The sequence below is a fragment of the Elaeis guineensis genome, chromosome 7 (assembly GCF_000442705.2).
Source record: "Elaeis guineensis isolate ETL-2024a chromosome 7, EG11, whole genome shotgun sequence".
Classification (NCBI taxonomy): Eukaryota; Viridiplantae; Streptophyta; class Magnoliopsida; order Arecales; family Arecaceae; genus Elaeis; species Elaeis guineensis.
Genome location: NC_025999.2, coordinates 36,414,747 through 36,438,941, shown reverse-complemented (window position 1 = coordinate 36,438,941; position 24,195 = coordinate 36,414,747). Strand labels below are relative to the sequence as shown.

Below are 24,195 nucleotides of genomic sequence, written 5' to 3'. Positions count from 1 at the left end.
AAGTCCGGCTCTGATAGGAGTCCGTATTGAGCTTACCAGCGATTGATATTGAGAGCGGAGCCCGGCTCCCGTAGGAGTCCGGGCGGAGCTGTTTTGATGTTGGCGGCGGAGCCCGGCTCCCGTAGGAGTCCGGGCGGAGCAGCGCTTGCTGATGGCGGTGGAGCCCGGCTCCCGTAGGAGTCCGGGCGGAGCTGCACCTGCTGATGGCGGTGGAGCCCGGCTCCCGTAGGAGTCCGGGCGGAGCTGCACTTGCTGATGGCGGTTCCGCCGTGGGTTCCGGCTGTGGGTATTTTATACCCAACAGATGTAAAATTTTGTATTCATATTTTGATCTGATTATGAAATATATGTTATTCTATGAAATTTTTTTTGATATGAATTAGATTTGAACTCTCGGTCTGCTCTGAATCCTACCAATTGGAGGTTATACATTGACACTCTGAGCTCATGATTCTGTGTTTGGCCTGACCACAGGGTATAAGTATAGTATTTTGATCCCGTCATAGAATATAAATATGGTATTTGAGATCCATCACAGGATATAAGTGTGGTGTTCTGATCCGATCATAGGATATAAGTGAAATTTATTTTGAATAAGATTTTTGAATAAGATTGATTTTTGAAATTTGACATATGATTATGCATTTGAATATTTGAAAGATACCGACATTATTGAATTCATGCTTTAAAAATGAATTTGATTATGTTTATGTACTAATTAATGATAAATTGTACTTTGATATTTATAACTTATATTATTACATAAATTATCTAGTCAAGATAATCATTGCTTACAAGGTTGTATAGCTCATTATTTTATATTTTACTATTTTTACAGATTTAGAAATCTAGCTTGACTTGGAGATTCAATTTGGGAGAGTGAACAAGAGGCAGACTTTGATTTTTTTTTTTTTAGATTAGAATTTATTGAGATTTGATGCAAGGTCATGAAATATTATTTTATAAGATATTTAATTAGTTATTTGAAATAAAGTTGAATGTTAATTATTTAAATTTTATTTCATTATTGCTTTATGATATCATGATGAGATGTCTTGCATGTTTGTGGAAAAAAATTCTTCATAAGTACGTGGTAGTTATCATGACCCCTAGCTTGTGGTCTTGAATCGGGGGCATGACACTAAACCCAGCCCAAAAGGACTCCTCGTAGAGCCCAAGCCAACCTAGGGGAGGGTCACAGATCTAACCACTGGATCCCGAGGCTTTTAGTCAGTACTTGAGTGGGATTTGGATCTGAGCTTATAGTTATAGGTCATCCATGCCTAGCATTGACTCAAAATGCCTAGGTGCAAAGGTCTCCTTTTTAACCCTGTACCCAATATCAGACTCTTAAAGACCGTATCTTAGAGAAGAAGAGTCAAAAGACCAGCTCTCCACCAAGGTCCTGAACTCACCCATCCCAAAATAAAAAGAAGAAAAGGGAGAAGAAACAGAAAGTGAGGAGGTAGAAATAAAAAGGAAAGAATTGAAGCCAAAAAAAGAGGAAGGGAATTAGAGGACTAGGGAATGATGCCAGAGTTGACCTTGAGATTGTTCGAACTGGGAGAGATTGCTAGAGCATCGTGGGAGAAAAAGTCAAATCTTCACCAGAAGTCACCACTGCCTCATAGCACAAAAATAGTATAATGGTAAAGGTGAAAACGAGAGCAATATGGTCATTATTTATGGGAACTTCGGATGGCTCAAATAAAGCCTCAATTTAAGTAACCTTGCTCGATGGCTGCTACCTGGCGCCATCTGGTTGGCTGAACTGATCTCCCTCGGATAGCTTATTTATAAAGCTCTTAAATGATGCAGATGGGGTGTTGGTTCAACTAGCTCCGCCAGATTATTGACACCTAGCACTCTCTTGTGCGCTAAGCCGATCTCTTATTGATAAGCCATCAAGCAACGCGATGCTTCATTTGGTTAAAAAAGGGGATGATGCTTCACCTGAAGGAGCATGGATGTAACACATGTCCCTCACAAGATTAAGAAAATTAATTTGATGTATTCTTTTCGTTCGATCTAATTCTAATTTAGACTCGAGAATGGGAAGTATATGATATGTGGAGGAAAATTTTATCTTGATTAGAGCCGATGTGCTGGGTGCCTTGGGTCGGCCCGACTTTAGTCTTGATCGATCTTAGGTATCTTTGAGACCGATCCAAGCCGACAGTTCAGAAAACTTTTATACTTGATATTGTTGTCTGACTTATATTAGGAGGAGAAATCTCAAAATCCACGTGATAATTTGCCATGAGCAGAAAAGAAAGAAGATAACCACGTACCTTTCTCAATAAAATAGAAAATAATAAGCATATATCACTCAATAAGATAAGACTACCGATGAATTCTCCTTCTTACTTATGGTATTTTCACCCCCACTTATAAATAGAGAGCCAAAGATACTCTCAGGACTTGCAATCATCTTTTCCTCAAAATTTATTATTTTTTTATTTTTTTTAATTAGAACGTCAGGGGATCCCATTGAAGTTGAGTCCAATCTGGGGCTTTCCCTCGCTTCGATTTAGTAGAACCGACCCGGCCCTGCGTCGATGGGCCAACCGGTAGATGGACGGGTGACGTGGCAATAGCGAGCCCTCCCCGCTGTCCATCAGTCTCGTCCTCACGCCTCCCATCCCATCATCCAACCGCATACGAAGCCCGCGACCGCACGCCAGGCACCGTGGACGCGAGGCAAATATTCGCAAGCCACCCTAGAGACGAGGCCCAGTTCCACCGCTTCGTCCAAAACTACACCCAAGAAGCCCCGTTCGCTCGTATAATAATTCCCGAGGGTTTTCTTCGTCTCCTCCGCGTGGGCGTTATCGCGGCTTGGGTTCTAGAAGATCTGGAGGTGAACCCCTTTCCTTGGCCTCGGCATCATCCCTCCCTTCCTACGAATCCAGTCCACTTTTGCGCCTAACAAAGGCGGCGATTGCCAACATGTCTTCGGGAAATCAAGGTTTTGTGCAGAACCCCAATCATCTCGTCTATCGAATGCTTTCATTTTCTATTTCCTTTTATTTTCATGGGAATCGAGGAATTTTCTTGATTTTCTCAGACGGTGTACTAATGGAACCTGGATTAGATTTACGAAGTTGCTCTCTTTTGTCTTTTTTGCTTTTTCTGTCACTGTATAATTGTTGTGTTTCAATTTATATTTTCATTTTGAGAGCTAATAATTCACCATTTATGGGGCATGGAGATATTAGTGTTTTCTTGAAGGGTAGACCATGAAAATTACTTAAAGATGAAGTTGTAGGTGATGGATAAGAAAAAGAAATATGTCTTACATAACCAGCTTATTCAAGTGTCAGTGCGAGTCAGAGACTGGAGATTTTCCTTGCAAACAAGACTGCATCTGAATGGAAGATGATACAGAGACCGAGTGTTCAAGTTCATAGTCAAGATAGGTTGTGTGTTTGAACCCACGGGCTTATTTATTATGGAATTCTAGTCTAATCTGATGCATTGAAACACTGCTTCATACTGTAACGCCGTTCTCTTTATACTTCTTTTATTAAGCATGATCCGCCATATCCCGTAATCCTTGCCTTTATGTTTCTTTACTTGGTTTGGGAAGTATAAAGGACACCATTTCTGGTGCCACACGGGTAACAAAGGGCTGCTTAGCAGGTAGAGGTCAACGTGACCCCAGGATAATAAGCTACAATGAACAATAAATTTAGGTATATTTTTTTATAAAAAAAGCTTAAAAGGATAAATCCTAAGAAAGCATAAAAAATCTAAGGAGAAATGTGAAAGAAATAGTTGTAATCCAACAAATGAAAATTAATGCGTCAAAAGATGCATTAATTGAGTGGTAGGTATCAACTTGGCAATGCCAAATAATAATTTGTAAGTCAATCTTATCATTGATGGTTGAACATGAGGTAAAATCTTAATATGATGCCTAGGTAGCCCAGCATATGCAGGCTGTTTACTTGGCTATCTTTTAAACAATGTTTTGCATAAATTATACGTTGGTGAGTATAGGAAGCAGCGACCCAAGTGGGCAAAGTTGGCTGTTTTGCTGGACCAGACAAATATTATTTGATCCTTAATCTGACTCGAGTTGTGAGGAAAAGCATTTGGTAGAGCGAGAGGATACATTTTGGAGTTAATTATGGGGAAAGAATTTATGGTTTAAAGCTTCAAGTGAAATATTTGGGACTTTGGACTTTGATGTGCCAAGTCTAGTTGTGGTTACTGTGTCTTGAACATACATTTTTCTGGAATGTGTAGGTATAATATAGAAATATTTTGGGAAAAATATTTGGGATTTTGATGCAGATCCTAGCTTTCATGTGAAGCAAGCATAGCTGTTCTGCTCCATACATTTCATTTAGAGGACAGGTTTTACTTGAATCTGAAACCTAGGCACTGACATTCATCTGATAGGTTTTGGGAATCTTTGGTTATCATTAGTATACAAAGTAAATTTACAGTGAACCCCAACACAACTGAACTATACACGTTGTATTTAGGAATTAGGAGAGCCATTGCAAGATGTGGAGAAGAGAGATGAAGTATTGCACCATTGCTGCATTTATAATTTGGGCAGTGCAGAGTGAAATAGGAGTTGGGTATCGAAAATGTGCCCACAAAGTTTGCAGGTCTATGTGTCCTAATTATTGGCTTTACCTAGTTTGCTGCAACCAGTAACCTGACATCTCAATTTTCTTATGCACCTTACCAAGCTTACGGACTAACTTAGCCTTTTGGAATGGTTAGTGATTAGTGGGAACTATGAACTCGTATTTGAGGCTCATTGGTTGTTCTTTGGTGCAAACTGATTTCTGTAATGTTCTTCAACCAAGAAAAAAGGGCAAAGGTGAAACAACAAGCCTCTGGGTAAACTTTCCTAAACAATACCATTGTTGAGTAATCTCAGCATATACCTAGCTTAGTAATTTTTAAATTCTAATAAAATCTTTTCTTGTATAAACCAACTTGTTTGATGGGATTTTTCTTCTTCATTTTGAGTCTTTTTTGACTTCGTTGTTGATTGTCACATTTGCCTCATATATTCTTTCTTGTAACTTTGTCTTTGAAATTTATTTGACATAATACACTTCTCCAAGTGAAGAAAGACAAAAAAAAAAATAAATAAAGAGGAAGGAAAGGAAGGTCATTATCTTGGCTATGGATAACTCATGTAGTTTGGAGAGTTCGATAAAATTTATTAATTTTTATGGCCATATCACTTGATTTTGTATCATGAAGTAGAATGTTTGGTAAATGATTTTAACTTTCCAATGTGATGCTTCTTCCAGATGACAAATCTAGTTCAGGTGAAAACAAAAGCTCCAAAACTGAAGCATCAGCTGCCCAGCAGCAGTCAGGACCCAGTACTGCTTCAACACCAACAACTGGGTTCCCCACAAATTCTTTTGACTTCTCTACTATGAGTAATCTGCTTAATGTAATTATATCTTTACTAAACAAACTTTTGGTTGGATAAATTCATATTAGACTACTTAGTCTGGTATGTCAAATAATGTTTAGTGATGAAAGCGTAATACAATCACCTATATCTTTCTTGTTGAAATAGTGGCAATTTATTTGACATATAATTGTTTTTGGTTGGATCATATGTTAGATGTCTACATGTTTTATTTAGATTAGTAAAAAGAAAAATATGAAGTAATTAGGTGTAGTGTAAACACTTCCCTTTTAGTTGCTATATTCATTTATTTTCAGTAGAGCATGTGACTAATATGAACAGTAAGTTGGGTGAGAAAATAGAAGCGGGAGAAAAGTGGTTGGGGTCCATGAGTTAGAAAAGAGGTGGTCTGACATAGGACAGCTATTTGGAGGGGGCATTGAGATGGGAGAGCATAGGAGAGAAGTTGAAGATGGCAGTCGTCTGCAAAAGAGGAAGGGCTGAAAGCAATGTCAATGAGAGAGAGACAGAAAGATAGAAAGGGAGGGGGCAACTCAAACTACGTTTGAGTGCTTCAGTCTGATCATCAGTTTGGGGGCAGAGTAGAGTGGAAAACATCAAATTAGTACCAGACAATTTCCAAATTGTCTTCCAAAAGTAATTAACAAACATAATATCTCTATCAAACACTATGGAACTAGGTACCCATTCAGCTTGACAACATCCATATGAACAATTTGGCTACATGTCAGGCATCATATGTCTTACTACATAGAATCAAATGTGCCATTTAGGAAAACCTATCCACTGCAACAAAGATGGAATATGATCTCAGGCTGTTCTAGGTGATCCCAAGAGAAAGTCCATGCTCATGTCTTTCCATGGCTTGTGTGGCGGAGGAAAAGTGGTGTAAAATCCAATGTTTTATTTCATGGCTTTAGCTGGTTGACAAGTACGACACTGGTAAACTGTCCTAGCTACATCCCTCTTCAGTGAAGGGTAATAAAACCTATCCATAAACTATTAAGGCAATAGTCTTATCCCTTCCTAAATGACCAGGTGGTCTTTCAGCCTGCATCTCCCAAACTAAGAACTCACTAAGGACTTGCTTGGTTTGTGGGAAGAGGGGGAAAAATTGTGGCCAACAGGAAAATAGAAAAATGACTCATGTTTGGTTGGAGGTTTCAAAGGAGAGAGATGGAAAGTAGCTTTCCCATGGGAATACATTTCATGGGAAATCCATATAGGACATGGAAAAGCCACTTTTCTACGGGCTGAGATTATGGTAATTTTTACTTTTCCAAAGATATCCATAAGCTATATTTGATGATCTTCTTGATAGCTATCTTTAATAGTTAATCTTAAATTATTAAAAGTATGCTATTAAAAATTACCACAATATAAAGAAGTTTTTGTAATTTTTAATAGGTATTAATATATTTTTATATGAATATATTAAAATTACCGCAATATAAAGAAGTTCTGTAACTATTAAAAATTGTTAGAACTCTAAAAATTCAACCCAATATATATTTTTGATAGGTATTTTTAAATATTTAATAATATTTTAAATATTTTTAGATTTAAAAAATATTTAAAAATAATTATTAAGGGTATAGCATGTATTTTATATAACTTTTTTAGGAAAGTAGATGTTCAACTGAACATAAGTCACTCTGGAAAGAGTGTTTCCTATGCTACTCTTTGATGGTTAACTAAACATGCAAAAATTACTTTCCTAGGTATCATATACCTAAGCATCAGCTTTTCAAAAAAAATATTTCAGCGAGGTAAAATTCTTCTCACGAACCAAACAAGTCCTAAGTGAAGTAAGCTGGACAGATGACCTACTAGCTCTAAACTAATAACCCTCATTGATAAATCAAACCAACATCTGGGTAGCTAGCCCAATCATCCTTCAACCTAGGTATCATATACCTAAGCATCAGCTTTCCAAAAAAAAATGTTTCAGCGAGGTAAAATTCTTCTCACGAACCAAACAAGTCCTAAGTGATGTAAGCTGGATAGATGAGCTGCTAGCTCTAAACAAATAGCCCTCATTGATAAATCAAACCAACATCTGGGTGGGTACCTCAATCATCCTTCAACCCATCAAATCATGTAACCTTGGCACTCATGAAGGATGGCAACCACCCTGCTAAGACCCAACTACTTTATTTTCAACACTTGAATGATGTTTGAAAACAAAGGAATTCTTATTCAAATACTCTTATCTATTCAACATGCTGAGTTTATTTTAGGTACCGCAGTTTTAAGTGGTTAGAATGGAGAATAAACTCTTTGGGTAGTAGATAGTATCTCCAATGATGGAGGGACTTGTGTCTACTTGGGAAAAGTACATGGAGCTTCTTCCCATAAGTGTTTTGGTTTTAATAAAAGTTTTTTTATGACCAAAATGCTCCGCAACAAATCTCGTAATTACATCTTATATTATATCTATCATATCATATTATATGATTACACTATAAATATAATATAATACAATAACATATTATATTATTTTATTATAGTAGTATAATGTATTATATGTTGTAATAATACAGAATTATATTGTTATACATTATTATATTATATTATAAGTATAATATAATATGTATAATCATAATATTATACTAGATTATAACCCCATGCGATGCATGGGATGAGAACCTAAGAAACCCCTCTTAATCTCTCTCAAATGCTCTCCTTTTGAAAAAGATAATGAAATAAAGAGAAAAAGAAGCAGAAAAAAATGATCATCTATGTGGGGAAAGGTCTTATCCTTAATTGTTTTTCATCTTTTCTTTGTTTTCTTTGATTTTTCCTATGTTTTCCCGTAAACCTCTCTAATTTGTGTCAAGTGCTTTCCTTTCCCACATATCTTTGAAAAGATAATGAAATAAAAAGAAAAAGAAGCGAAAATAAAAAAAATGATCATGTATGTGGCAAGAGGTCTTATCCTTAATTGTTTTCCATCTTTCCTCTATTTTTGTTGATTTTTCTTATGTTTTCCCTCATTTTTCCTCCTCAAGGAAAGAATAAGAACGATACGACACCACACCACTCCCCTCCTCGCTGCAACTTCCACGCACCATCGGTCCCATTTGAAGTCTCCAAATAGAAAAAGGAATTATCCTCGAAGAATCAAAACAATCTCTTGCCGTTTTCCGGTATTGTAAAAATATCAAAATTGTACCAAAATAAACAGTTACTCATTTTAAACATCTGCATTTGCACCTTCTTCATCTTCTCTCATCGAAATTTACCATCACAAAGAGACAAAGGCAATGATCTACCATTCACCAGCCTATAAATATTTCCCTCATCCATTCCACCTTCCAAGTGGAATTAATCCCATAATAAGTAAATCTTACCTCTTCTGCCACTTGGTCAGATTAAAACCATGCAACATAGGATGTGCGACGGGCACTTGCCTATCAGGAGTTCAGAGGCCTCTGTCTGAGAACCTCTCGAAGGCTGCTGTCCTTGCTCATCCATCGCCGCATCCACATCAGTAACCAAAACCATGGAGGTCGCTAAGGACAACGCATGATGACGATGGAGAGGCGGAGGCCACCGAGGATGATGCATGACGAGCACTTCTACGAGCTTCCACTCGTCGAGGACGACGTGTGAGCTTCCACCCTTCGAGGACAATATTCGACAACAACAGAAAAAATAAACACCATCTTTTTTGTCCTTAGGAGTCCGAATCAGGTGGGAGACTTGGAGCGGTCGAATAGCAAAGCTTAGGCGATGGCTAGGGTTTTCTCAGTAAAAACCCTAATGCATGTCATTTGGAGGATATTGACACGTGGCAAATGGAGACTGATGTCTCCATTTTAATATATATATATATATATATATATAGATTATAATCAGATAATGTAATAATATATTATTATTAAAATAATAATATAATAATATAATGTTATTATATTATAATAATACAAGCTAATATAATATTATTTAATTAATATATCACATTATTATATTATAATAATATAATATAATATATTATATTATGATCAATTATTAGATTAGATTATAATCCATTATAATTACATTTTATTATTAGAATATTATTATATTATATTATGTTATATATTACATTATAATTATAATTGTATTATAATATTATATTGGATTGGATTATGTTATAATATTATATTTCATATTATATTGTAATAATACATTACTATATTATATTATATTATTATAATATAGTATTCAATATGATATTATATTATAATAATATTTTAATATGTAATGATATGTAATATTACATTGTATATACTCTGCTATATAATGCTATGCAATGTTTTTTATTGTCAGTTTATTGTACCAAAACCACTTTCTCGTTTTGATTACTAAATACATGTTAAAGTTCCAAGGTGCTTTAGAAATGTAGGTAGCAAACAATAAGTAACTTTTTGTAAAAACTCTACTTCATGGAAACTTTACTTCCAAAAGCTCCAAAAGCTTTACAGCCAACAACAAACCCAAATAAGGCCTAAATGGCATCTCCTTTCTCGCTTCCATCTTTGAAACTATAATGATCTTGCACTCTTTCAAAACCTACACTGTATTTCCCCATGTGCCCATTCTCATGTCTTCTGATAAATAACTTTTCTTTACTAGAAATTTGTTGAATTAGTCCATCCACGTCCTTCCAAAAGTAGTTGCTCTGTAGTATCATCTAATCCTATTCGAGGAGCATTAACATGAATGATGTTAATGGACTCTTTTCTGACACCAATTTTATGAAGATTATATTATCTCTTACTCTTATTGTTTAAATGTCATCTTTTGAACTCTTATCTCCAATAGTTCTTACTTTATATTTATTTCTTTCCCTGTAAGTGTATAACATTTTTTACCAACTTCCTTTGCTTTTTCTCCTCTCTGAGTCTCTTACAGGCAAACTATGTTAACTTTCCTCCTAGCTAAAGTTCATCAATTTCCATGTCGGCAATCCTATAGTCCAAGCTGCTAAATATATCTTACTTTTCTGGACCAACTTTTTTACCCACATCTATCTATTAACATGTGAGAATTCTTGCCTACTTCTCATCACATCTGAGCATCGATATGGCACGTCACTTATGGGGAATACTCTAGTTAACCCTTGCCTGCTTTTCAGTACACCTTGAGGTCTGATGCAGCATATCATTAGTAGGGAATTCATCTTTATATGATGTGACCATAGTTTTATATTGGCCGTCAACCTACTGCAACACTCATTTATTTGGGCCACATATGAAACATAGGCAAAGTTAAATGGAGAAATATAGAATATAAAAGCAATGGGTAAAAGTATATTTTTTTTCAAGTTAAGTAGGATTTAGGTTACATTTTTTCAGAGGGAAGGGGGGGGGGAGTTTATTTTTTCACTACTTTCTCATTCTTTATCGGAAGACCATCCAACGATGGCTGACATTATAGCCTTACTCAAGAACCATGTGCATTCTTGTCATTGATTTAGAAGGGGTGACTAGTAAGATATTTCAACTTGTTATTACTTGTTCTCTTTTTCAATTATTCAGTTGAATAATCATACAATCAACTATGGTTATTGCCAGTTATGATCTTCCATGCAGTGTGATCATTTATTCTGACTTTATGCTACTAAATCATACAGATTGCAACTAAAAAATTACAGCATCATGCAATTTGACCCATCTAACTGAAATAAATGAAATAATAAATGGTACATATTATGTCTAATTAATAGTTATTGGCACAGTGGTGATTGACTAGACATCTTGTGACAGCTTGTGAGAGGGAATGTGAGGAAAATTCCTCTAAACAATATTAATATGTACTATTTTAGCAGTCTCTTCCTACTAAAATTTGACTGATAATTTTATTTGATTGTAGTACAACTTCAAAACCTTTATAATAACTTGCTTATGATGAATGTAGGACCCAACTATAAAAGAAATGGCAGAACAAATAGCAAGGGATCCTGTTTTTAATCAGATGGCTGAACAACTTCAAAAAAGTGTCCAAGGTGCAGGGCAAGATGGTCTTCCTCAATTGGATCCGCAGCAGTATATTTCAACCATGCAACAGGTCATGCAAAATCCTCAGTTCATAACAATGGCTGAGCGGCTTGGAAATGCTTTAATGCAGGTAAAATGATATTTTAATATATTGTATGTGTAATGTGCATGGTAATTCCAAATTTTGTTGTTTGAAGCATGCCTTTGGTCAAGCAGTTTTAACCTGTTCCTGCATATTAACAGGAGCCTGCTATGGCCTCCATGCTTGATAGTTTGACTAATCCATCTCATAAAGAACAACTTGAAGAACGACTAGCACACATGAAGGATGACCCAACATTGAAGCCAATTCTTGATGAGATTGAGAATGGAGGTCCCACTGCAATGATGAAGTATCATATGCTAAGAAACTACTGCAAATTGTCCTGGAAATATGTTTACATTATTTTCATTAGTGTTTGTTTGCAATAGGTATTGGAATGACCCTGAAGTTCTTCAAAAGCTTGGTCAAGCAATGGGCATTGGATCTTCAGGAGAGGCTGCAACTTCTACTGAGCTTTCTGGACCTGAAGAAGCAGAAGAAGGTGGATATGAAGATGAATCTGTTGTCCATCATATGGCCAGTATTGGTGATGTTGAGGTATTTGAAATTAGTAATGGATTTTCAAAATTCGGTTCTCTCTTAATTTGTATGATCTTGCTAATTTTAGAAGAAACCAAGGTTGATAGGACCCCTATATCACCTGAGATGCTAGACACTGAAAATATGCCCACCTGAAGAAAGCAAGTGCAATTTTTAAAAGTTCAATAAATGTATTACTGATAGATAATATATGTATCTTAAAACAATGCAAGCATTACAAGATTAGTTATTAAAGTTTTAACATCAAAAGTCATAATTGTCTTGTACATAAAATATCATGTTTTCACATCTTTCAAAACACCACATCAAGGTACCACTTCCCATATCAAGTTTTTATAAAAAATTCAGAAAAAAATGAACCACCAGATGTCTTTTAGTAGTTTCAAAATTCAAACATGATAGCAAGGTACCACTTCTCAAACTATGTTTGATGTTTCTAAACAAAATACAACACATGGTAAATTGTTGAGCATCCTAGATTAGCTGTTGCTTTATAAGGACTCCAATAGACCAAAATAACCCAAAAAATAAGGCTCGAAAAGAATGAGAAAGTAAGGGATAGGTGGAATATTGTTGAACATTGGAGAGATGCCAAATGCCTCCCGTTTTGTCCTAGGCAGCTGCACTGCATTGGTAAACTCACCTCTAGTTGGAACTATTGAGACGCTTTGGCACTTCCATGCTTAACCTAGGTGCCTAGGTGAGTGCGTGGAGCATCTGTGGTAACATTGGAAGATGCTGGTTAAAAGCTTGTAAAAATAATGATGTCAAGCTGGCATACGTGGGAGTACATTGAATTTTGGCGCATAGAGATGTTTGTCTCAACTGAATTTTCTATCAAAAATTGTAAAGGTAGCACCAGAATGTTGGATAATTGTTAGATACTATCAGCTCGGTTTATTTTTGAATTCTTAGTTCTTTGACCTCTTCTTCCTTGTTTTACTTCTATATATTTAAAATGCTTTATTGCCAAAATGCATGACTCCCCATCTAGAATGAGGATTTATTTTTCCCTTCTCCATATTCTGTATTGCCTAACATGTGAAACCAAGGTTGTATCCCGATTGGGGATAAATTACTTGAAGTCTTCATTAGCAAGAAAATTGTTAGTCATGATCTTCTAAATCATTGTTTGAAAGAATTCAAAATAAGAAGTTTTGGCCTAAGATGCAACAAATTGTGTAAGTTGTTCATTAAGATTCTGTCATGCATTTTGGCACCATAATGTAATCATGCTATTTATGCTTCAGAGAAAATTAAATCCATCCTCATAGTGAATAGCATTTAAATGTTGTATATCATATATTTTGGCACCATAATGCAATCATGTGATTTATGCTTCATAAATGAAAGCCATTCCCATAGTAAATGACATTTTAAATGTTGTATGTCATGACCACCAACAAGCCTCCTGTTTTTGGGCTCAAATCCTATCAACGAGTTTCTATCCCATGCGGTTGCACAGGAGGAGAGAGGGAGGGACGGATTTTGTGATGCATCTTATGCTATGTAACTTTGTGAATAAAGTTCTTTGGTGCAATAGTGTATGATTTAGGGGAGGGAGGGAGGGTGCATCCATTTAATTTTTTACAGCTTTTTTCCAGGGTTGCATCTCTTAACATCTGTAACTTCATGTCTATGTGTCTGCAGTTCTTTGGTGTCAAAATGCATGCTTTAGGTAGGAGGGAGCATCTTACTCAATTTTGTTACAGATTTTGTGGTATCTTTTTATTCTCTATGTGGCTTCATGCCTGTCTCTAGTTCTTTGGTGCCAAAAATATGTGGCCTCCATCCAAATTGGTAATTTTGATTGCATCAAGGAATGACAAGGGCAAAAATGTGTCACTAACAATTGCTTATTGCAATATACTTTCACACTTGAAAAAGCAATGAACCATTAAGTGTTTTCCTTGAGCCTATGTTTATGTTATGACGAACCCTTCTTTCTTTATTTTATTTTTTTTATTTATTTATGTATGGGGGCATGCCATCATATATAAAAACTATTGTTTGATAGTTATTGTGAATTATATGTGTAAAAATGCTTTTTGTTTTTTACATTTATTTATTTGGATCCTGTGTTTTTTTTTTTTTGGTGAAAAGATTGATGTCTATGCCTGTTTGGTTATATATTTATGCATATCTAACATGCATAACTTGTGTTCTTTATTTTAGCTCTAAGTCCTGTTATTTTTCTATATTTTCATATCTTATTCTAAATTAGCATTGGATTTTGACTCATAATAACACAGAGCACATTTTTTCTTTAATGAATTAAAATATGCTTTAGTTTTCTGTTCTGTGCATTACTCTTGAGTATATAATTGTGTCCTATATAGGGCTTGAAGAAAGCATTGGAAGATGGTGCAGACAAGGATGAAGAAGACTCTGAGGGAAGAAGAGCTTTGCATTTTGCATGTGGTTACGGTGAGGTATGATGGATATTCTTGATATTTTTTTTACCTTATCAGATGAGTACTTCCTAGAAGGGAAAAGCTATGGGACCCAAACCAGTTACCAGACAGCCTGCCAATCTACTGGTGCCCTATGAATGGCCAAACTTCCTGTCAATCACACAAATGCCCCATAAGTTGATCAATATCCTCTTGCCACATCTGTTCAGGAACCTGTTTGATAGCTGGTTTGGGAGCCTGTAGCATAACTCTTCCTAGAATAATTTCTTTTTTTTTTTTTTTTTTTGTTCATGGTTCTCATTTTTATTAGTGATTCTAATTTTGGTGTGAGGCCCCTTTGTTTTTTATGTTTCATGTACTTAGTTTTGAGTTATCATTGTTCTCATTTAACTTAGATTCATTGTCCGGGCTGGCATATCATTTTCAGATACATTACTAGGCTTGTGCTTTTACCTTTAACTTTTGGATTCTTGTAGTTCTTCTGAATGAAGAACAATTGTAGGAAAGAACTACTGGAACCCTAAAACCAAATCTAGGACCACTATATTATGAAAACATATAACTATTTTGGGCACAAAGGAATGGTGGAATTTTTGTTGTTGAGTTACATTTGTCTTGGTATCCTTATGGATATATGCTTTAAGAAGCAGCTTCTGCTATGACTTTGTAATCTGGCATATAAATGATTACACTCTGCGGACTCCTATGAGATCTGTCCCTTGATAAGGGCATGCATGTGTGTCCATGCAGGAGCATGCAGGCATGTCCACCCATGCGTGTGCATGACAATAATCTGTCGTCTAAATTATAGTGTGCTCTGTTGGTTTCTATGAGATCTTTCCCTTGATTAGTGCGGGTTTGTGTGCTTGAATTTGTAAGACAAGGCTTTTTTTATGACTTAATAATCTGGCATATAAATGACAATATGCTCAGTTGATTTCTAAGAGATCTGCCCTTTGAATAGTGTTAGTGAGCAAGTTATAGATGCAATTTTTTATGTCGACTATTGATTTTGAATGATAAATTTGAACTATGTTTATGCATCTGTGATCCTATTTATTTACTCGTATCGATGACATTCAAAGAGGATGGTGAGGTTGACACATCATTTTTGTATGTAACAGTTCTAAAATCTTAGCAATGAAATGATGTCGTGCTTCCTAACTTAAATGATGCATAAAATGTTAGGTATCATTTCCTGTTTTAGGGATCATTTAAAGGTTATTCATCTTTGGGGTTCTCTTAGTTGATTCAACTAGGCATGCCTCTTCGGTTATGGGAGAATAGGTTATACAGGCATTTATGTGAAACCACGAAATTGTCAAGAAAGGATATATAAAAGAAAAAGTTAGCTAGAATCAAATAATCTATTTTAATATTAAAAGGAAGCTCCCCCAGTCTCTCCATTCGTGAGGCTCCATTTTGTGCATATCCAATTTTTCAATTCACAAACTACCCTATTGCACCTTTGTGGATTCCCCTTGCATGTCTCGAGCACTATATGTCACCACTTATAGTTTTTGGCGGTTAACCACAAGGTAAAGGATTCAAACCCTTCTTGAAATGTTTGCTATTTATTGTTTAATCTTTTTCCTTTTTTAAAAAGCATATGCATTGCATGTGCCACAATCTTCTAAGGGAAAACAAAATAGTGTAAGGGCGTGTTTGGTTTGCAACTAGAATCAGAATCTTGATCGGAATGGGAATGGATTGGAATGAGAATTGGAATGTCTGTATCCTCCGAAGCATTTGGTTCGTGACCGGAATCGGAATGTGATTTGAATGCTAGGGGAGAGTAGGCATTGGATTTTAAGGGATTGGGGATTTCTATTCCTTTTTTGAATCGAAATGTTTATGGGATTCCCGCCAACCAAACAGCTAGAATGAATTCTCATTCTCACCCCAGAGTCCAACTCTTGCGAACCAAATATACCATAATTTCCTTCAAGGTGGTCCCAACTCAGAATTAATGAAGTGAAAGTCAAGGGATTGGCAGATAAAGGATATTCATCATTTTCGAAGATCAGTCATGTTGACAATCCATTGAGGCTTTCAATTTTTATTCTCCTTATCTCTTATGGATCGGACATATTTTTGAACCAATTTTGGGCTTTTGGGTGCAGATTTCAGAGTAAGAGGACTATATATAACCGATTCAGCAGGATATAAAAAATGATAAATGGTGTGTCTCCATTCCCCATGCCAATTGAACTACATTGTCAGTCAAATAAGATATTGCCAATCTAAGTGGTACACATGAAGCTATGGTAGACTTTATCCCCGACTACCCAGGCAGTCAAAAGTTGATACCATATTAATAATTGATAAAGAATAATCACAAAATGAACTTGAGTATTAGGTGTTGATTTTTTTTTTTCTCCCTTCCAAGTCTATCTGCAGGAGTCAAATTGTCGTCAAGCAAGAAAATATTGCAATTCCGATTGTAGATGCTTTGTACTTTCTTGGCTTCATATTTGTTGTCTTTGTTCCTCAGCTTATTAGTTGCATCATGTGAGCTTTGCTGAGGCTGTTGTATTTTGGTAGTTGCTCTGAAAGATTTCGCATAGGTTGAAAGATCCATGGGACTGAATTCATTGCTCAGAACCTAACTAATGCCCTTCATCAGAAAGTAGTATAGTGCTCCGAGTCTAATCTACATTGCACCTTGCAATCTTAGATCTGAAATCTTGAATCACTTAATTATTGATTCCATTTTTGTTTCTTTAAAGCCAATTTACCAGGACCATAGTTATTTGCATCCAATTCACATTTCTTCTTTTGTTTTTTCTAAGAGCAAAGGCAGGGAAACCTGTTCAATCTATTAAGAAAGAGGAGAAGAAGAGTTTCATTGAAGTGGGGCAGTGGGAGGGGGAAGCAGCTATATCAATACAAACAAACAGATGGACTAGGAGGGAAGCCAGCTTCTCCCAAACTAAGAAAGTGTTTTTTAACCTGTGGAGAGGATGGGCTAGTCCTAAATAGAAGCATAGAATGGACAATCATTTTCTCAGGAGGATTTTTATTTATTTTGTTTTATTTTATTTTTGTTTAAAAACATTCTCATGCATCTTTTTCTTTTTCTTGGACAGTATTAAGCCTGTAAACCGGGTTTTTGCATGTCAGGTGAAATGTGCTCAGTTGTTGCTTGGGGTGGGAGCCACAGTGGATGCCCTGGACAAAAACAAAAATACAGCGCTTCATTATGCTGCTGGTTATGGGCGCGAGGATTGTGTGGCTCTTCTATTGGAACATGGTGCAGCTGTGTAAGTAAAACAGTTGTGTACTTACCTTCATTCCCCTGATAATTTTTGTTTACTTTCTAGTTCATCTGATGCAGTACCCTGCAAAATTTGGATGGAAAGACACCAATTGATGTTGCCAAGCTGAATAACCAGGAGGAGGTGCTGAAACTACTGGAGAAGGATGCATTCCTATGAGAAGTTATACTTCAGCTCTTGTGGGTGAGGGGGTGACAATTTGCTTCAGATGGCCTGTCTGGGCATCCCCTAGTACTACTGCTTTAGGTTTGTTTCTCTTCTTTGCGGGTCGTCAGTTGGGGTCGGTTGAACAAGTGTCATTTCTGCCAGTAAATTATCAACTCTTTTGATGGATCAGGGAATGGACGTTTCATTGGTGATCTTATGCTGTGTTGTCGTATTGGATAGTATTCATCTCTGGGAGAAGTGAGTCATGCTTAATAATGTGTTTTTTCAAGTTTGTCAGGCTATTTTGGTATGCACTTGAGTTCATGTAACCAAACGCGATAGGATGATGCATGTGAAGTACGAATCCTCTCATAATACTCAAAGTAATTTGCATTTGGTGAATAATTCATACATTAATCTAGGTAACATGTAAATTTATCTTGGAACTGTACGGTAGCTTGGGGAATGGAAGTTCTTTTCCTCTTCCTTGGTGGTCGTGGGAGCTTGGGGAATGCGCTCACGGGGTTTGCAGGTCAATATGCTTCTGATCCGAACTCGAAGAGGCTGTGATATGATATTTTTTCAGGTAAGTTGTGATATATGATTTTTCAGTTACTTGTAATGAAATAAATTGTCTGATACGATATGGAAAACTCCGCGGACTGAGTTGCATCGGTTACCTTGGACTAGAACTCTTATATATTGTTTGGATTGAGGGTAGATGGAGATTCATAAAGGGAGGAGAGGGAAGGGTAAAGAATGTATTTCTGTTTGGCAAAATTTTTTGAGGAGTAAAGAAGGATAAAGAATTTCCTCAATCTCTTTATATCCTTCAATTATTTAATTTTTTGTACCTTCGATTTGAGATGTAATGGGGGAAGTTTATCCTTAATTTTTATTTTTTTAATTTATTTTTAATAAAATTTTAAAATTATAATTAGATCATTATATATTTTATTTTTTTAATTATTTTTTTGTTCTTCGCACAACTCAGAATCTTATAGTCGTCTCTTCATCTAGGATATTTCAGAAAGTTAAAATTATTCTCGAATAGATTCATGTGAATGTCAAAAAAAAAATCATATAGAACAGATTTGAGAAGCATATTTATCACAAAGAATAGATATTTGTTAAAATATTATAAATATTAAATAGTACATCTATTAACGAAAAAGTATATATTTATCAAAATATATATAAAATTTTTTTTATCTTTGTATTCAAACAAAGTAAGATATGTATTTTTTTTTTTATTATTATTTTTTTTCAAACAAGAGTTTATTAATTTTTTTATCTTCTCCTCTTCCTCTCCTCCATTACCCTTCCTTATGAACTTTTATGTACTCTTAATCCAAACAAAGCATTAGGATGTCTCGGAAGCGAATAAGTCTTTCACATGCGTTACTGAGTTTAGTGCTTGGATTATCCAACTGTTTAGTAGACTTTGTGCTAGGCTCTGGATCAGACAGGTGGTAGCTGCATTGCAGGCCATAACAATTGGGGTCTTGGAAGTTGCTGGAGTTGGGCACGGAAGCTGAATTGCAGAAATGGAATTTTCGCATTTTCCCCCATTTAGCTGTAACTCAATGAAAGTGAAGATAGAAAACAACATTTTGTTCGGGGGCCCAACTTGTGAGTGTAATGACTCCAGACGCAGGAAGTTCTCTGTGTGTTTTTCATTGATTGGCTGAGACATATAGAATGCTATAGCCCATATAGCAATGTTTCCTTATCATATTCATGTCTCTCTCTTGATGATGGTATGTGTTAGAGCAACTATTCCTTACTTCTATTTAGTCTTTTTGTATGGGTGGCCCTAGTGGGTTCACTAAATGATCTTGGATCACTGATATTCCTAAAGGTAATCTGGTCTTCAATGATCTATGATCACTCTATTTGATATGTTAGATTCACATGATTATAGATCTTATTTATAAGTAACTTGTTTGGCATTCTATGGAAATTTAATATTACTAACTAGATGATGCCAAAATTGCATTTGATATATTACATAAAAAATATATTTATTAATCACAAGTTATTAATATATTAATTATTAATATATGTAATAAAATATATCGGATAAATTATATGAATACTTTCTTAAAACTTTAATTCGATTTCATTTATACCATCTTGATTTTAACAAGTGTCAGACTAGCTCATCAAATTTTCGAGATGTTTCAAAATTGTTCTATCATTTATCTTTGTTAATAAAAAATTGATATCACATGATTATCATATGATATCATCATTTTCTAAAATGATCAAAGTACTCTTATGCCTATCTTCCTCCTTCGATTTCTCCTCTCCTTTCTTACTGACGACTCATCCTACACCCTCCTTCCTCATCTATGTCTCTTCCTTTTCCTCCAATCCTATCTGAGTCTTCTCTCTCCGGGTGTTTCTTTCTATGATATCATCATTTGATATCATCATTTTATAAATTGATATCACATGATTATCATATAATATCATTATTTTATAAAATGATCAAAGTACTCTTATGCCTATCTCCCTCCTTCGATTCCTCCTCTCCTTTCTTACTGACGACTCATCCTATCCTCTCCTTCCTCATCTAGTTCTCTTGCTTTTCCTCCAATCCTATTTGAGTTCTCTCCATCCAGGTGTCTTTTTCTACCTTCATCCTTTTCTTGCTAGCCATTCTTCCCCCTCCTCCCTTTTCTCCTCATCCCCTTCTCCTTTTTATCCTCTTCCTTCAATCCTGCCCATGAGCCTTCCCCCTCGGCTCCCTCCATCTCCATCTATTTCTTTCCTTCCTCCTTATCCACTTCTCTTCCAAGTCCATCCATAAGCTCTCTCCCTTCACGATACCTCCATTCACTGCCCATTCTTTTCGGCAACTCCTTTCCCTTCCTTTCCATCTAATCTTTTTTCTTCCTTATCCTCTTCCTCCAAGCTTACCCTCTCCATGATGGTCCCCTCTATCTTTGTCCCTTTCTCATCGGTGACTCCTCTTTCCCCCTTCTTCCCTTCCTTCTTAACTCCTTTCCCTCCTCTGATTCCATCCATGAGACTTTTAATGCTGTCCGTTTCTCCTTCATGTCGACCTTCACAATCTCACCCTCCCTCTCCACGATCGCTCTCTCCACCTCCACCCTTTTTGCATCAAAGACCCCTCTTATATGGGCGAAGGTATTTTCATTCGTTGAAATGAAAAGCTAACACTATTTTTTTATAAGTGAATGGTAGTACTATTTTGAAATATTTTAAAAACTTGAATGGCTAGTTTGATATTATTTAAAATCAAGAGGGTATAAGTGAAATTGGACTAAAGTTGAGAGGGTATTTCTACAATTTAACTTTTTTTTTTTGTTGTAACAAGTTTTAAGTGACTGAAACTTGAGAGAAAGGTCCATCCAAACCTGAAATTGGATATTGTGTATTAGCTGAGCTAGGGAAAAGGTTAGTTTGGGGAAGGTTTTGCTTGATTTCTTATGCAAAATCAACTAAATTGATTGTCAGCTTGTTTAAAATAATTAGACTGCAATCAAGAGTTTATTATAGTTGAAATTCTCAAGTAAGAATTTTGTGCTGGTTTGCCATCAAACTACTATAAATTTGTTGTTTTTGTGATTGGGATTTGCTTTAACTTCTTGTGTTTATTCATGTATTCTTTCATTGCATACGCTTTACTTTCTCCTACTTAAACTAAAGTTAGTGCATATAATTTTTTTAAATTTTTAAGAACTCAATTCACCCCCAATCCCCTCTTGGGTCGCTACATCTCGACAATAGAGATCTCCAATGTACTTCATAAAAATTGCATGATCATCAATAGAGATTTTAAGAAAAATTGATTGGTTGTTGAACTCAGTGATGTAGTCTTAGATTGATCATACTTCTATTATAAGTACTGTTACTTGATCAACCAATCCTTCTTATGGCCAATTGGATAAAACTATTTCTTGTTAGACCCTTAAATTTGCTCCATATTAGATTAGAAATATTATTGTTTTTCATGTACGAATTCCATCAGATAAAAGCATAGTGAAAGCTATTTTCTAGATATTGGATTATTTATAAATAATAAAATAAGTTTCTAACTGGTCTACCTAGCTATCTAGTCTACTAGCATCAACAGTCCCATCATATATGAGGATGTTAATTTGAGCTTCAACTTTAAATACTTGAAGAGAAAAATTTTGTATATTTTCAAGTTGCTCATCCTCCTTGTTGTCTTAAGAATTGATTTTGATGACTATAAAATATTTAAGAAAAGTACTAATAATTTTTATTTTTGAAAAAACTTAAATGTGCATTCAAGAATTTTTGAATTGATAAAATGCTTGGAGAAGGTCATGTTGGGTTCTGATGGTGTAGCGGAAGGGTTAGGTATTTAAAATTTTTATTCAAAACACCCAATGCACTGGAAACTCAATGCCCAAAAACCCTTGACTATAATAATCAAAGTTCAATAAATATAAATTAGGATAAGAGGAATACCTGTAACGCTAATCTCAATTTTTACAAGGCATCCAAGTGTCCACCCTCCAACGGTGATCCATACGAAAACTAAACCAAAGATAGTGCTCCTTCTTCATCTTGCTTTAAGAATTCTAGCCATTAGAACTTGACTAGCCTCATACCAGTCAGGTTTCTCCAAGAAACTGACTCCACTCTCTCAGAACCTCTTCTAAACTTCTGATCCTTCTTCTTTAGGACCCTCACAATCCTTGTTAGGATCAGACAAGACTTTGTCTTAAATTCTAAAGCTTTGTCCTAAAACTAAGATAGGTTGTAAGAAAGAAAGGAGAGCAACGGAGACAAAATTAGAAATATTTTCTGAATTCATCGGACACCCAGCACCCTAGCCATTTTATAGCCACCAGAGGGATGCTAAAAGAGAGGGACATGCCTCATCCAAGAGGCCTATCTAATCTAATTATCAGAGATAAGAGTTTCTTCAAGCAGGACTCTGATCAATGATACATCGATCAGCAGCCTGCTCTGCACGTGCGATCAGAGAAGGGATGTTTTCATATCCCTTCTCAAATCAAAAAAATTCTCAAAAATCCATGTGGATAGGGGATTCAATCTTGATTCCAAAAAATCTAAAATAGTAATAAAATTCTCACGAAAGGGTGCTATTCTTGCACCTCTTCACGCAAGTGTTGATCACTACGTGTGCAGGCATTAGGAGGAACTTATGGCATCTGTTTGGCATCCAGATAAGTCTGAAAAAATTTCAAAAAAACTACCAAAAATAGATTATCAAATTTAGAATGTTATCACCAAAAATTATTCTAATCTGAAAGCATTTGATTAGAAGAAAGACTCTCCAAATCATGGAGAGACGTGACACTTCTGCGCACGTGCGAGACATCCTTCTTTTTCTAATTTTTTTCTCTATCCAAAAATTTCAAAAAAAATACATCTCATGCTTTGAGATGTGCATGAGAGGATGGAGGGTGATGTGGGCTACCACACTCATCATAATCCCATGCCGAAATAATTTTTTTCTCCTACCCATGCCAACACTTGTACATAGAATCTGTTGCACCAAGAGTCCACCACAACTTGGACTCTTCATAATTGGCGTTAACATGGGATGTGGTTCCTTAATTTGAGCTACTTTTAGGTGGCATGATCTGACCCAAATTTTTACCAAATTGGGCTAGCTAATTAGCAAGAAATGAGACCAAATGGATCTCCAAAGGAGCAAAGAATTCCACACGTGCTAGCATGCTTATCGGAACCCTGATTGAATCCAAAATTTCAATCAATCTTTTTCAAAAGGATCCTTGGTCAATTTCTATATGTGTGTGACCCATTGAGTTCCACATCTAGCTGACAGTAGGTCTGAATATAAGTTGACTAAATTTGATTAGATTTCAATCTAATCGATTTAGGTCCAATCGAGCTAACCCAAGCTCCACAATTAGAATCCTTTCTAATTGACAATCGAATTAAACTCTTTAATTTGATAAAAAATCTATAAATCAAGATTGATATCTAGCAACATATCATGACTATCCAGAAGATATAAAATTGATAGAAATACCAAATATATCCTTCAGTGGTAAGTTACCATGAAATTCATTCCTTCGATCATCCCTACACCCTGAATATATTCATGAGTATGGAATCATATCAAACTCAAACATATATTCTTATCGATTCTCAATTAACCAATAATGACTCCAATAAAGAAGCATTAGAAACTCTTTCTAATCTTCTTTTTACTTTTGGCCAAAAGACTTTTTCTGAGTCACCTCGGATTGAGAATACACAGGATGCGATCTCCTCTTACTAGGAGTGATTGATTCTATGTTGACCTACTCACAATCTCCAT

General features: G+C 35.7%; 1 protein-coding gene across 2 annotated transcripts; it reads left to right on the top strand.

Moving 5' to 3' along the window:
* The first annotated feature begins 2,696 nt into the window (after positions 1–2,696).
* Positions 2,697–18,284, top strand: LOC105035881 (ankyrin repeat domain-containing protein 2B). 2 transcript variants are annotated; one of them, XM_010911595.3, is made up of 8 exons: positions 2,697–2,968; positions 5,283–5,431; positions 11,318–11,527; positions 11,641–11,789; positions 11,869–12,037; positions 14,380–14,472; positions 17,578–17,717; positions 17,792–18,284. In XM_010911595.3, the coding sequence occupies exons 1-8, from the start codon at positions 2,950–2,952 to the stop codon at positions 17,889–17,891; spliced, it is 1,029 nt and encodes a 342-aa protein (XP_010909897.1). In that variant the 5' UTR covers positions 2,697–2,949; the 3' UTR covers positions 17,892–18,284. The 2 variants fall into 2 exon arrangements, with proteins under 2 accessions (XP_010909897.1, XP_010909898.1); XM_010911596.4 differs by lacking the exon at positions 5,283–5,431 and having other exon boundaries at positions 2,735–2,968.
* Positions 18,285–24,195: the final 5,911 nt, after the last annotated feature.

Coding starts and splice junctions, on each gene's coding strand:
- LOC105035881 (XM_010911595.3), top strand. Junction 5,432..11,317: donor CTATGAGTAATCTGCTTAAT/GTAATTATATCT, acceptor TGATGAATGTAG/GACCCAACTATAAAAGAAAT. Junction 11,528..11,640: donor TTGGAAATGCTTTAATGCAG/GTAAAATGATAT, acceptor GCATATTAACAG/GAGCCTGCTATGGCCTCCAT.